Here is a 16,197-nt window from a genome sequence, read left to right as displayed (position 1 = left end):
GTATGTGTAGGCAATCATTTTTAACGCAGCTTTTTTAGAATTATATCACGTCGTAGAACTGCATAAGTGCTGGTCTCCACTTTCTGGAGGACCGAGTTTTGAAATCAGTGGAATTAGAGTATGATGGCTAAGGAGATTGATTAGAAATGTGCAGACAGGGTCGAAAAGAGAACACACACTTGTTTACGGATTACATCTTCAAGCTAAGGGGCAACCATGACGGAGAAGGAGAAATATCCATCCATACATAGGCGTAAGAGAGTCTAGCTAGCTACATTTTCTGATATCTCACGTTTCTAATTTTGTCAGAAAGTTGTTTTCATTTCAAGTTAAAGTGTACTGTCAGCTAACTAACATTACGTGTATGATCTGTGTAGTAATATTATTTGTATCTCAGAGCCATTTGCTTTGCTAGTTATAGCCTAACGTTAGCTAGCTAATATTGAACCTGGTTGGTTAGCTACCTGCAGATTCATGCAGGGTAGTAACGTTATGAGTTCGGATTATTTGTTAATTGTTTAGCAAGCTAGCTACATGTCTAAAAATACATTATGCAAGTAACTACTTCAACAGAATGTTTATGGATGTCACTGCAACAGCAGTTGATAGACGTAGCTGGTAAATTTGCTCTGGCTATCTACTCTGATTTCAGAGCACTTTCGTCTGAATGTGCCAGAGCGCAGAATAACTGACCAATTTACGAACACTCAACAGCCGTTGAATACGGCCGGTGTCAGTAAATGTTGGCAAAAAAGCGTCATTCAATTGTTGCCAGCAGCACAGTTGCAGTCACCAACGCTCTGGATAACATTAAAACAGCCTAACCAGCTCTGCTAGGGCAAGTAAAATGGTCAGAGTGAGCTGTTCTCTCATTTGTGTCTGGAAGTAGCTAGCAAGCTAGCCAACGTTAGTCAGTTAGCTTGGGTGCTTGACTGCTGTTAGGTCAGTACGCTCAGATCAACCCTACTCCTCAGCCAGAGCGTCCAGTGTGCGCTCTGAACGCTCCGAGAGCTGAACGCTCTGAATTTACGAACGGCAAATCTGACAACACACTTAAGTTTATGAACGCCCAGAGCACACTCTGGCACACACACTTAAATTGACGAACACACCAGTAGTATAAATCAGCCTTTAGTCTTGAAATCTTTGGTTGTTTAGTACATGCAGTAGCCTCACATGTGAATCGTTAAAGAGATGGTTGGGGCTAAAGCATAACATGCTGTAAACGATGCTGAATGGGTGAAGACAAAAGACAAGCTCTCCAGTAGGTGTACCAAAACATTCAAAGGGCATTTTCTCAAAAGTGAGGTTACAAGTTCATCAACGTTCAAAGCAGAATTACTTTCCCCACTGTTCCTCAACTGTAGTGTATGACATACCATTTTCTTGTGATTGTATTTGTTTGTCCCACTATCGAGTGAGTGTATGAATAAGCGCTTGTGCACTTTATCTAAATATTTATTTATTATTGCTGTAGTTATCACCTACTTTTATCCCATGTATATAAAAAAACACAATTTAAACATAAGACTGAATGGAGCCGATCGGTCACATAAAATCAAAGGAGCATGGAGTAGAGACGAGTTGAGCAGGTTTGTTTACACATGGCCCGCAGACTCAGATTAACCTCGTTGTGTCCTGCCGTGCGGCTAAAATGTATCTGATACCACTTCGTCTTCTGCAGCGCTGAAAACACAAGTTATTGATGTACTTATTTGTAATCGCATAATGAAAACACAGTATGAGGCAATCACAATCAGCCCCAGACCAGCCAGTCTCTCACTGTGCCAAAGAGCTTAAAAGGCAGCATTGAGGCAGCTGTATTGGTATTCAGGCCCATCCCTCCAGTCTCCAGCCCAGGTGGCTGGAGAGAGCCCAGATCCTGGCCGGGCCTCACTCTCTTCTCAGGCTATGCTGGTTTGGCTTAAATGCGGAAGACAAATTTCAGTTGAATGCATTCAGTTGTACAACTGACTGGGTATCCCCCTTTCCCTTTCTCTGCTGGCTAGATGAGAGGTGGAGTGTGTCAGACACATTCCTTTTGCCACCAAACAGAGATAGGAAATGGAAAGCATAACACTTTGTGGATGGGACGGAAGGGAGTAGCCCATAGCGAAAGAGGACTCAACTTTGTATCTGTGCCATTATAGCATCTGTGACAGCATGGGCAGCGCCATTGAGGCTTTCTTCTTCAAGATCGGCTTATCCCTGCCGATGACCTGGTTGGATATGACTCTAACAGGGTCACCAGGAGGGGGTCAGGCAATGAAGTTGGAAGTCCCACCCAGTTGACTACATTAAAATTATGGAAACCCTCAATGGCGCTGCCCATGCTAATATACCCTTTTGGCCACTAGAGGCCTCTATCATGCTGTATGGAGTAGCCCCTCTTGGAGTTCCCCTGGCCACAGTGGAGGGCCCGGACTATATCTAGCCTCACTCACTTTCCAGGGTTCCCACACAGAAAATAAAGTGGGAAGGAGAGGAGTGGCACAGCCCACTGCTGTGAACAAAGGATCCGTTTCAGATTTTTACAACATACATGAGTAATCACACAGCCTCTGGTACGAGGAATTCCTTTTCAGGGCTTGTGGGTTGAAGCAAACGGAGAGAAGCAGGGGGAAAGAGGGGAACATACCGTCACCACTGGCAGACGTTTGTCCCTTACACAGTCAGCACGAAGGAACGCTGTTACAGCCTACAACATGACAGAGACGGCTGATGCCTTCCCGATACAGTTAAAGTCGGAAGTTTACATACACTTAGGTTGGAGTCATTAAAACTTAGGTTGGAGTCATTAAAACTTGTTTTTCAACCACTCCACAAATTTCTTGTTAACAAACTATAGTTTTGGCATCTACTTTGTGTATGACACAAGTCATTTTTCCAATAATTGTTTACAGACAGATTATTTCACTTAAAATTCAATGTATCACAATTCCAGTGGGTCAGAAGTTTACATACATTAAGTTGACTGTGCCTTTAAACAGCTTGGAAAATTCCAGAAAATTATGTCATAGCTTTAGAAGCTTCTGATAGGCTAATTGACATCATTTGATTCAATTGTAGGTGTACCTGTGGATGTATTTCAAGGCCTACCTTCAAACTCAGGACGGCTCAGCAAGGAAGAAGCCACTGCTCCAAAACCACCATAAAAAAAGCCAGACTACGGTTTGCAACTTCACATGGGGACAAAGATGGTACTTTTTGGCCATAATGCCCATCATTATATTTGGAGGAAAAATGGGGAGGCTTGCAAGCCGAAGAACACCATCACAACCGTGAAGCACGGGGCTAGCAGCATCATGTTGTGGAGGTGCTTTGCTGCAGGAGGGACTGGTGCACTTCACAAAATAGATGGCATCATGAGGAGGAAAATTATGTGGATATATTGAAGCAACATCTTAAGACATCAGTCAGGATGTCTTGGTCGCAAATGGGATCAATGGACAATGATCCCAAGCATACTTCCAAAGTTGTGGCAAAATGGCTTCAGGACAACAAAGTCAAGGTGTTGGAGTGGCCTTCACAAAGCACTGACCTCAATCCCTTAGAAAATGTGTGGGCAGAACTGAAAAAGCGTGTGTCAGCAAGGAGGCCTACAAACCTGACTCAGTTACACCAACTCTGTCAGGAGGAATGGGCCAAAATTCACCCAACTTATTGTGGGAAGCTTGTGGAAGGCTACCCGAAATGTTTGACCTAAGTTAAACAATTTACAGGCAATACTACCAAATACGAATTGAGTGTATGTAAACTTCTGACCCACTGGGAATGTGATGAAAGAAATAAAAGCTGAAAGAAATCATTCTCTCTACTATTATTCTGACATTTCACATTCTTAAAATAAAGTGGTGACCCTAACTGACCTAAGACAGGGAATTGTTACTAGGATTAAATGTCAGAAATGATGAAAAACTGAGTTTAAATGTATTTGGCTAAGGTGTATGTAAACTTCCGACTTCAACTTTACATACACCGAACAGTACACTCCTGAAAGTACAGTGTCTAACAGTATAGAAAGATGAGACTATAGTTAAGCCAGTAAGGAAAAAAACATAAAATGCTCTGCAACCAATCCATGTTGAGTGCAGTTCGCAGTACACGCAAAAGTTAGCCAGCAAACGACTAACATATTCTTATTTACAATGCCCTATCAAAAGTCTTATCCACCACACCCTGTGTGTGAGGGAAGGGGCAATGTCTGTGTTTACTTGACCGAGTCAGTGCATGGTACTTCCTGTGACAGCGTGGTGGGGGTGGGGCAGAGTGTGAGAGCAGCAGGTGCACATCCTGGTTGCTGCTACCATTTACTTTTCTCTGATGATTAACTTAATCGTCCAACGTCTACTCCACCCGGGCTGAAACCACAATGTGCAGTGCAGAACAATAGTTACCCCAGCCCCTTTGGACAGTGAATTAAGTGCTTAACTACAGTGTACATAATACCTCTGTACTACACTGTATCTACAACAGGATAATAACACACCTGGCACTTGGGAGTGTTACCGCTCTACTATAATTCTCCAACCTGTGGTCATAGCATTGGTGTCAAGGTGAACCTGAATTCCAGCAGACACACATAGCCGGGTGTGCTGTATGTAAGCCCTGTGGTTCAGTTTGAACATAGCTCTGTCACACCACTCCATGATTTTCCTCCGATTAGGACACACCTAGAAAAACTATTCCGAATGTGCAGAGGGGTTAACCCTTTCCTTACCTCTACTGACGGGTGCAACCAAATGTTTCAAAAGCGCTTGGAAGTGCCACTAAAAGCAAAACTATATTACACTGGGCAAAAATAGCTCAAATAAAAGATCCTGGACATTTTCCGTGAACACAAAAAGCTTATTTCTCTCAAATGTTGTGTACAAATTTGTTTACATCCCTGTTAGTGAGCATTTCTCCCTTGCCAAGATAATCCATCCACCTGACAGATATGGCAAATCAAGAAGCTGATTAAACAGCAAGATCATTACACAGGTACACCTTGTGCTGGGGACAATAAAAAGGCCACTGTAAAATGTGCAGTTTTGTCACTACACAATGCCACAGATGTCTCAAGTCGAGAGAGTGCGCAATTGGCCTACTGACCTCAGGAATGTCCACCCAAAGTGTTGCCAGAGAATTTAATGTTCATGTATGTATCATAAGCCACCTCCAATGTAATTTTAGAGAATTTGACAATAAGTCCAACCAGCCTCACAACCGCAGACCACATGTATGGCGTCGTGTGGGTGAGCGGTTTGCTGATGTCAACGCTGTAAACAGAGTGCCAAATGGTGGCGGTGGGGTTATTATGTGGGCAGGCATAAGCTATGGACAACGAACACAATTGCATTTTAATTGATGGCAAATTTATTGCAAAGAGATACAGTGACGAGATCCTGAGGCCCATTGTTGTGCCATTCATCCACCGCCATCACCTCATGTTTCAGCATAATGCAAATATCCCAGTTCTTCCATAGCCTGCATACTCAGACATGTCACCCATTGAGCATGTTTGGGATGCTCTGGGTCAATAACATGTTGCAGTACCCGCCATTATCCAGCAACTTCACACAGCCATTCAAGGAGTGGGACAACATCCCACAGGCCACAATCAGCAGCCTGATCAACTCTATGCGAAGGAGTTATGTTGTACTACGAGGCAAATGGTGGTCCCACCAGTTATTGACTGGTTTTCTGATCCACGCCCCTACTTTTTTTTTTTTAAGTATCTGTGACAAACAGATCCCATATCTGTATTCCCAGTCATGTGAAATCCATAGATTTGGACCTAATGAATTTATTTCAAATGACCGATTTCCTTATATGAACGGTAACTCAGTAAAATCTTTGAAATTGTTGTATGTTGCGTTTATATTTTTTGAACAGTAACACAAAACTATAGATTGTGCAAGAGGCATCTCAGAACGAAAGCAACTGTGCGGGAAAGACTATGTTAAGGCGCAAGCCCCGTGTTTTATGAATATTTACCATGAGGCCTGTACCGTCGGTCATGGGGATGCTGCTGCAGTACATTACTACTGACACAGCTGCAATGGGAATGCAGTATATCCAACGGCCCATTAAAGTGGTCCGCTAGACAAACACTACCAAGATATTTCCCCACCACTGTACTAACGCACGGACAGACTGAGGAACCTTCAGCAATACAGCGATTTAGACTGCAGTAAATCGAGGAGCAGCAGTCCGCCCCGCTTCCTGGCGTATACTGTCGGAATATGAATGAGTGTGCACGTGTCAACAAGCCAGTGGGTAGTACAGCAGACTGAGAATACAAATTAAAAAAAGGGTCCTTAGTGTCACCTAGTAAGATAGATAAGCCTAACCTTTAAATCAATATGGCTCTTCTGCTTGGAATACTCAGCTTCTGACGAGCGCGGGTCAGGAGCGTCATGTAAAGTTGGGATTCCCTAAGTAAAAACACCCGACTACCTCTACCTCTAAGACGGTATCAAACAGAACAAACAGATGAACTATAGAGTTAATGGAATATGATGATAAATACATGCATCTCTCAAACAATTCACCTGAATGAATTACAATCTATTAAAAAAACAGGGGGAAACAAACAGTCTATCCACATGTGTAACTGCAAAGTGCCTTTTGAATTTGGTTAGGGGACATGTTCCGAATGGAAGTCTCCTGCAGCAGCAGCTTGACAAAGATGACCTTTCTTCTTCAGATGACAACCTCTCTGTACAGGCTCAGGTTACACACAGAGACCTAATCCTGCTGCAGGCTGGAGCACAAAGCACTTTGTCTCTCCTCTGATAGCCGGCCAGGGCTCCAGAGTGGTCCGCCATGACAGGGCCAGCTCAGACCTGCACACTGTTGGAGGGAAAAGGATGGGCACGACTGGTGGGGGAGAGAGCCATTGTCAATGGAAGCCCCCCAGTCAAGCACTACTAGTAAAAGGGAACTAGGACGTCATTCGTAATGTGCCGCTGGAGGCGAGGACAGACTTGTGTTGGAGATGCAAAGGAAAGATGCTTCAGTTAGGCTAAAGATGAAGATCAAACTGTCAAATGGGCAATTCCACAGGTATCTCCCGATTGTTCAGGCAATTCTCACTTAGGAATTTAACTGGGAGGTAAAATATTTAACATGCCTTTTACATCTATCACAAACAATAGTTTTTTTTTCATGATGAAAGTGGCCACTTTATTCTTCTACATGCCTCCTGTAAGACCCTATGCTCCAGCAGGTATATTTCACTGGTCATCCCCAAAGCCAACTCCTCCTTTGGCCGCCTTTCCTTCCAGTTCTCTGCTGCCAATGACTGGAACGAATTGCAAAAATCACTGAAGCTGGAGTCTTATACCTCCGTCACTAACTTTAAGCATCAGCTGTCAGTGCAGCTTACCAATCATTGCACCAGTACATAGCCCATCTGTAAATAGCTCACCCAACTACCTCATCCACATGTTATTATTATTATTTTTGCTCCTTTGCACCCCAGTATCTCTACTTGCACATTCATCTTCTGCACATCTATCACTCCAGTGTTAATAGTAAATTGTAATTATTTTGCCACTATGGCCTATTTATTGCCTTACCTCCCTAATCTTACTACATTTGCACACACTGTATATAGATTTTTCTACTGGGTTTTTGACTGTACGTTTGTTTATCCCGTGTGAGAACTCTGTGTTGTTTGTGTCGCACTGCTTTGCTTGATCTTTGCCAGGTCGCAGTTGTAAAAACTTGTTCTCAACTGGCCTACCTTGTTAAATAAAGGTGAAATAAATGTGTTTTTAAATTAACCGTACATAATGCAGACAACATCTTGGTGTCATTATACTCCACACAGTGTGCTCTAACATAGGGAGCATGTCTAGATTCAGAAAGACACATTTTCACCGACTTTATACATTATTTCATATCTCAACTATTCTTTTAGATTTTGTTCCATTTTAAAAGACAAGATTGTTTGGAATATAGTCTACAAGTACGTGACATTTCCAGAGTGGCCTCTCTGCAGTTTTGATTCACTTTATGAGCACAACCAACACAGTGAATGGTAAACGGACTCAAAGGGAATTACTCCCGCTGATTTGCTGAATGTGCAATCCTACAGGAGGGTTGCCCATCACCTTGTCCTAGAGAGATTTACATGGTTACCAAAACACCACAACAGGGTATGCTCACACGAAACACAGCCCTTTATTTTAAGTGTTTCTAAAAAATCCCCTATGGGGAAACAAATGAATGGTGGAAAAACGATTGGGACCATTTCCTTGTTTGGCCGCCAGGTCTTATGGGTATTATGACTCATGCTGTGGTACTCAATTTGAGAGGGAACGAATACAGCACACATAACTTGACTTTCAAACCTTGTAAAGCTACACTTTGGAAACAAAATGGTAAGTATTGTAAGAGAAACCCATTCCTGCTTGCAATCTAATCGTTGAAGGTGTTTTTCCATTTGGTGCGTTCCCTTTCGGAGTCAACACATACAGTGCCTTGCGACAGTATTCGGCCCCCTTGAACTTTGCGTCCTTTTGCCACATTTCAGGCTTCAAACATAAAGATATAAAACTGTATTTTTTTGTGAAGAATCAACAGCAAGTGGGACACAATCATGAAGTGGAACGACATTTATTGGATATTTCAAACTTTTTTAACAAATCAAAAACTGAAAAATTGGGCGTGCAAAATTATTCAGCCCCCTTAAGTTAATACTTTGTAGCGCCACCTTTTGCTGCGATTACAGCTGTAAGTTGCTTGGGGTATGTCTCTATCAGTTTTGCACATCGAGACTGACATTTTTTCCCATTCCTCCTTGCAAAACAGCTCGAGCTCAGTGAGGTTGGATGGAGAGCATTTGTGAACAGCAGTTTTCAGTTCTTTCCACAGATTCTCGATTGGATTCAGGTCTGGACTTTGACTTGGCCATTCTAACACCTGGATATGTTTATTTTTGAACCATTCCATTGTAGATTTTGCTTTATGTTTTGGATCATTGTCTTGTTGGAAGACAAATCTCCATCCCAGTCTCAGGTCTTTTGCAGACTCCATCAGGTTTTCTTCCAGAATGGTCCTGTATTTGGCTCCATCCATCTTCCCATCAATTTTAACCATCTTCCCTGTCCCTGCTGAAGAAAAGCAGGCCCAAACCATGATGCTGCCACCACCATGTTTGACAGTGGGGATGGTGTGTTCAGTGTGATGAGCTGTGTTGCTTTTACGCCAAACATAACGTTTTGCATTGTTGCCAAAAAGTTCAATTTTGGTTTCATCTGACCAGAGCACCTTCTTCCACATGTTTGGTGTGTCTCCCAGGTGGCTTGTGGCAAACTTTAAACAACACTTTTTATGGATATCTTTAAGAAATGGCTTTCTTCTTCCATAAAGGACAGATTTGTGCAATATATGACTGATTGTTGTCCTATGGACAGAGTCTCCCACCTCAGCTGTAGATCTCTGCAGTTCATCCAGAGTGATCATGGGCCTCTTGGCTGCATCTCTGATCAGTCTTCTCCTTGTATGAGCTGAAAGTTTAGAGGGACGGCCAGGTCTTGTTAGATTTGCAGTGGTCTGATACTCCTTCCATTTCAATATTATCGCTTGCACAGTGCTCCTTGGCATGTTTAAAGCTTGGGAAATCTGCAGAACGACATATTTATACCTTGTCAGCTCGGGGGTTTGAACTTGCAACCTTCCGGTTACTAGTCCAACGCTCGAACCACTAGGCTACCCTGCCGCCCCTTAAACCGGTGGAAATCCGGTTTAAGGGGCGGTCTGATGAGTCCAAATTTGAGATTTTTGGTCCCAACCGCCGTGTCTTTGTGAGACGTAGAGTAGGTGTGGTTCCCACCGTGAAGCATGGAGGAGGTGTGATGGTGCTTCGCTGGTGACACTGTCAGTGATTTATTTAGAATCCAAGGAACACTTAACCAGCATGGCTACCACAGCATTCTGCAGCGATATGCCATCCCATCTGGTTTGCGCTTAGTGGGAACTATTTGTTGTTTTTCAACAGGACAATGACCCAACACACCTCCAGGCTTATTTAAAAAAAGTAAAACATTAAGAAAAACCCTTGAATGAGTAGATGTGTCCAAACATTTGACTGGTACTGTATGCATGCATGTATTTTGTATTTTATTTATTTTTACTAATTGATATTGGAGTCAAAGTATCGATATATAATCCAAAATAATACTACTATACCAATATTTTTCCCCCGTCAGTACTAAAGCCGATTTATGGTCATTCCGCGTCCGTATTGGGAGTACAGCATTTACTGCGATGCAGCCTCTGCAGAAGTTAGTACAGGACGTACCGCCCCCACCTACCGTCAACCAATCATGTCAATGTGGAGCCATACGGAGCTCTCCACATTGTTATAACATTTGGGAGGTGCACAGCGATGTGCTCCGGAGCTTGGTTTGGCATCCGCAAGCCTCCGGAGGCTTCACAATTGTGTCACACTCTCTGTATGGAGCCTCTTGATCGTATGCCGGATAAAGCATAAATGAGCTTTAACTCAGTTCTTCCAGGATTTTCTGCCATTTTAAAAAAAAAATTAAAAAGAGTTTGATTTAGCTTTTTGCAACGATTTTGTCAAATTTATCATGAAAATGCACTGACGAGGGGACGTTTTGCTTGATTTAACCATTTTATGCAGTGATTGGTTAAAATTGCAAGCTCTCGCAGAATTGCAAAACCCTGGAGGGACTGGTTATTGAGCTCTGTCAATATGTGAACTGTTACTGAGCAGGAGGAAGACAATGCAACACATTGTTGTAAAGTATAAAGCTAGGCCAATCTCTGCCATGTCATCCCTGGGACAGATGCAGCGCACTGTTGTTCGTGTCATCCTCCAGGTCAGCTACTGGCCCCCTTTTCCAGGACCTCCTCCCTCAGAACCCCTACCAGGCCAATTGGGGGCATACACACCCTCAGATAACACATTTGAGGCTCTGGATAAACATTGACCAGATCACAGGCTGTGGAAAGCCCTGAAGTGATTTGTTTTCCCCTGTTCTACCAAAATGTTGATTAGATGTGGTGATAATAGGAGATAGCACCCAACCCAGCCCACTCCATGTTAATGCTGTTTACATGATTGCCAGAGGTAATGGGGGGGAAAAAATCAAATAAATGACATCATTTGTTTGGTAATGCCAGGCACAGGCCCAGATAATAATACCCTCTAGCTTACCATCTTTAAATCACTCACCGGCATCCAACTGAGCATATAGACCTGGCGGATCATTAACACAATAGATGGGTGGGATTTCTGGAGTGTGTCGTTTGTTCCCAAAAGGGATTTACGTTCTGCTCGTAAAAGGTAGAGATTAAATAGTAAAACCAATAATTCCATACATACATACATACCACTGTCATGAAATGACTTGGCACCGGTCTGTAAATCAGATCGTACGAGTGAATGAACATCTACACGTTGGCAAAAAAAAAAAAAACATGTTCACAAGTATGCATGGCTGATGAATGGAAAGAATCCTTCTCAAGGAGGAGGCCTATAACCAACCACCCTACAAGTCACTGGAGGAGCCACGACGAGGTTGTTTACACTGTACAGTAAAAGTCAGGTTCCGCCACACGTCACTCCAGTTCCCTCCCGGCTGTCCTCATTCATAGCCCTTATGTAATGTCAACAATGTTTCCAAAAATACCCCTAGGTGCATTCCGGACTGACATCCGCAAATATGTCTCCACCATTACTAGCCTAGATCTTATGCAGTTTTAATAGGAGAAATGTGTGACTCTCAGACACATCAGCTTTAGGCAATGTCTCAGTATTTACAGAAGCTTAAAACGCGCCATAGTTTGGGTTTTCATCCATTACACGGTTTGCCTGATACTATACTACTACAGCAGCCATAACAACATCAGCATGTGGGACAAAGATACTCATTTTGTGTGCGATCTGTCAGTCAACGCAACAAAGAATGCCCTCCACAAATATTTCAACACCGAGCGAAGTTAATGCTTAATAAGTTAGATCCAAAAGGGCACCAGCGGTGACATTGTCCAGTATATTACCACATATACAACCGACCTCTCTCAGACCGTTAAAAAGGTCAGACAAGAGTTAGCCAGCTATGAAACCCTATTGTAAGGTTTTGCATTCTGGAAGGGTTGAATAATCAAAGCAATTATCATGAACTTCAGTTTAGATTAACAAGGTGACATTTCACTTATTTTTTTATTTTTATTAAATAATACATTCTTACCCGTATTGGAGATGTTGAGAACTTGATCTTCCTCCGTGGTTCTGGTTCCTCCTCATCCGAGAGTCCAGGGGCATCCTCAAAGTCCTCTTCATACTTCTCCTCACCGGGCTGCTCCTCCTCCTCGTCCTCCTCCTTGAGGATCTGGTCAGTATCCCTATCGTCCACAAATGCTGCGTTCTCTATGCCGTACACCACTGGGGGAACCTTGCCCCTGATTCTTTGTTCCACCTGTTCACTCTCCTCCTCAGCAACCTCCTCATCCACCTCTTCCTCATTGCAACCCCCAGTTTGATTTGCAGGACTTGTGTCGTCCCTCCTCTCCTCTTTCAGTTCATACTGCTGCAACTCCTCAACTCGACTTCCTCCTTCCTTCTCCAGTGTCCTCGCAGTCTCCTTGCCCTCATCTTTCTCTAAGATCTGCCGATGGGGGTCGTCATTCTGACAGATCACCTTGGGTGGTGATTCTTTTCGCTCAACTTTGAGCTCTTTTGGGGGGTGCACGTTCGTCTCCTCAAAAACATTGTCTTCGACATTCTCATTTTCATTCTCGTCGCTCTCGGATGACTCATTTTGGACCACTACGAGCTCAGCCCGGACCATACCAGGCAGAGATGAGGCCTGGGCAGGTGAGTTTTCCATGGTGAGACTCTGTGCCACATGCCCATCACTCTTGGCACTGTCTGAGGTTTTGGCCCTGTTGCTACTGTAAACACTACTGGCAATCATGGTAGTCTGTTTTTGATTCCCGGGGGATGGGCTGGAGAGTTTTACTCCATCGCTACTCACAGATGGCCTACTAAAACCGTCACTGGTTGAGGGGGAGCGCTTGTAAGAGCTTTGGCCACCTGGGGATATGGGCTCTGGGGAGATGGGTTTTTGGGTGGCATTGGCTGTTGGGGAAATATGTTTTCGGGTGGCGTTGGTGACTGGGGAGGTTGGTTTGAGAATTACACCGGTAACGATGGAGGTGGGTTTGTTAGTGGCGTCACTAGTTGGAGTGGTGGATTTATACAAGCCTTCCCTTGTCAGAGACGTAGGCAGTGAGCGATCAGTGGGACCGCATACTTTAGATGACATCTCTGTGGCTTTTGCCGCGTCGTCACTGTCCACAATGAAGTTGTCTAGCCGCTTGGACATGGGTCCGGCATTCAGCGACAACCTGGACACGTGTTTTGTCTCCTCTGTATCGCTCCTCTCATCCAGACGGTTTTTCACCAATGGTGTAGGAACAGGCTCTGTTTTGATGTTGCTCGTCTCAGTGGATCCTGACAATCTCCTGGTACTTTTTCCCCCATCAGACACACTGCCCAGGGACACCCGGCTTACAACTCTGTTGGGAGACTTCTCCGCTGCGGGTTGTTCTTTGATGCTCCTCTCAAAGAGTTTTCTGGTCGAGCAAAACTTCTCTGCCAAAGCTGCTTTGTCAATTTCGACATCTTCTCCCTTGGGGTTTTTGTCTAAACTTTGAGATTCTGGGCTAGTGGCACTGCTCAAGCTTGTTTTGTGTGCGATGACTGCAAATGGTACCTTTGGTGGGGAGACCAGCAACACATCAGATTTCACCTCTTGACTCTCTTGCTGCTGACCATCCATTTGCAGGAAAATATTCTTTATCTTGTTCACCCGATTGCCAAAAGGCCTCCCCCTTGTGTCCTCCCGGGTGTCACCAGAGCCATTTGCATACGTCTTTGCAGCGCCTTCGGATTTCGTCCCATCAAATGAGCACTTGATAGCATGGAAGTCCGACTTGTATGCATTTCTATGCGGCGACGCACTCCTCAGAGTCCTTTCTCCTTTGCTCTCGGCTTTTATCATTTTCAAAGATTTACAGGGAGTGTCTTGGGAAGAGATATAACTAAGTATTTCCTTGTTTCTTGTTCCACTATTGTTGTTCTCTCTCGACCAGTGCCAAGGGCCCCGCTGAGATTCTCCGGCGCCCTTACCTCAAATCATGCGTAATGTGGTGGCCATCTACAAAGAAAATAGCAAAAAAAACACGTTCAAAACCAAGCGGTTAGAATAATCCGAGCCTATCCAGCCAGGCCCAGTGTCATATTAACTTTATGTAGCCCTCGTATACTTCGGGCAACTTCATAGTAAAGGATCCCCCCCCCCCACCACCACTACTGTACATCGTTGTAGACCAACTTCTTTAATTTAATAAAAGGATATCAATCAATTTAGCCACACTGAATTTCAAAACATTTCTCTTTTTATCTAACACTAGTAACCATTTAAAACACACCATGCTGCAACGTTATGAGTTTACTAGCTTATTGTAGGCTATTGCGTAAAGATATGCTATAAATTACAACAGGCTACAGTCGATTTTATTCTTTAAACTGAATGGGCTTTCAAGTATCCAATTCTTAACCGGTCAAATGTATAATAAAGTCAGTTGAAGAGTTTCCACTGCGCCTGTGAGGAACACGTTCGATACAAAGTGTCTCTAGCGGTGATCAGTTTCATTGTAACAATTCAAAGTAAATCGAGAGCAAAACATCGGAGCTTTCCCGCACACAGATGAACTAACTTTACATTTTTACCTCCGATGGCCACTTGTTTCATCGTCCTATGCGCGGAAGACTCCTCGGTAGACAACTCTTGTGAAATGTATACTCCCAAACTTGTCATTTCTTCACCGCCATCGTTCCCCGTTCCATAGTTTCCCTCCCTCCTTGTACTCCAGACACAGACCTGTCGCGCTACCGCGCAAACCCTCGCCCTCGAGCGCGCCACACGATCAGACAAGATCGGGGGCGCGCACACGGACACATTCCAGGACTAGAAACCCCCACCCTCTTCTTGAGTGCATGCAGGTTGCGCAGACACATGAGAGCTTTGGGGAATGTCGTGGAAAGAGAAGTACGGTATTCTTCATGGAGAAACTCACCTACCGCACTGGTGCATATGAAAGAAGAACTTGGTTCTGGAAAAACAATTACAAAAATTCCTCAAACCAACATCTGACCGATATATGGTTAGAGCATTGGGCCAGTAACAGAAAGGTTGCTGGTTCGAATCCTGGAGCTGACAAAGGCACTTAACCCCAATTGCTCCAGTGGTGCTGGACAATTGTGACCCCACTCCCAGCAGGTGTTTTAGGGGGAGTTGGGATATGTAAGAAACACATTTCAATCACACACTTGTGTGTAACAAGGCAAAAATAAGCCTACCCAAAATTATTATTATTATAGGTGGCTATGTGTCTTCAACTACTCTATCTGATAGTGGTAGTATTGTTTAGGGAGTGATAGTATTGTTTGGAGGGTAAATGTCTCTCAAGAGCAATATGTATATTTGATATTTCATTGGCTGCAATTTTGATGAATAATCTGAGTGAGATCTTGTGTGAAATAGGCTTGGCATTATGACACTTGCGATATCTGGCCCCTTGGTCAGACTTCACCTCCCTAAATGGTCACCTGCATGACTCTCTAACTGACAGATAAGTGACACTCAACCAAAATATCACACAACCTAATCCTGACTGTGCATGTGTCATAAATCTGTTCATAGTGTAATAACATTGTTCCAGAATAGCTGACCTCAAAACTCAAAAAAGCTTAATAAAAGGCATGATTTCCTGACTGAGGAGCTGTGCTGCCTTGCAGAGAAGCCAAACTAGTCTCCCTCATACAAAGCAAATAGGTCACCATCACAGAGCTCGCTCTCTCTCCCTCTCTTTCTCTGTCTCTCTGTCTCTCTCTCTCTCTCTCTCTCTCTCTCTCTCTCTCTCTCTCTCTCTCTCTCTCTCTCTCTCTCTCTCTCTCTCTCTCAGCAGCATTCATGGCTGTGCAGCCTGTCTCAAAGAAAAGATGACTGGTTTTAATTTTAGATGCACTGTCTAGTGCTTCGGTGCTTGCTTAATGAGGATGGAAAAGTACAGTGAAAAGGATGTGTGCAGTGTGACAGGAGAACACGGGTGGTGTTTGCACAGGTACGGTAAAGAGAGCTCGTCTTCTCTGTGGAGAACACACCATAA

General features: G+C 43.8%; 1 protein-coding gene across 3 annotated transcripts in view; it reads right to left on the bottom strand.

Moving 5' to 3' along the window:
- ppp1r9ala (protein phosphatase 1 regulatory subunit 9A-like A) overlaps positions 1–15,013 on the bottom strand; it is a 33,379-nt gene extending 18,366 nt beyond the window's left edge. For all 3 annotated transcript variants that reach the window (XM_036958813.1, XM_036958814.1, XM_036958815.1), the window contains exons 1-2: positions 14,759–15,013; positions 12,213–14,183 (exon numbers count right to left, since the gene is read on the bottom strand). In XM_036958813.1, the coding sequence (XP_036814708.1) occupies positions 12,213–14,027 (1,815 nt within the window). In that variant the 5' untranslated portion in view covers positions 14,028–14,183; positions 14,759–15,013. The remainder of the gene's footprint in view (positions 1–12,212; positions 14,184–14,758) is intronic.
- Positions 15,014–16,197: the final 1,184 nt, after the last annotated feature.

This window comes from Oncorhynchus mykiss, chromosome 22, assembly GCF_013265735.2.
Source record: "Oncorhynchus mykiss isolate Arlee chromosome 22, USDA_OmykA_1.1, whole genome shotgun sequence".
Taxonomy (NCBI): domain Eukaryota; kingdom Metazoa; phylum Chordata; class Actinopteri; order Salmoniformes; family Salmonidae; genus Oncorhynchus; species Oncorhynchus mykiss.
This window is presented reverse-complemented; position numbering and strand designations above follow the sequence as displayed.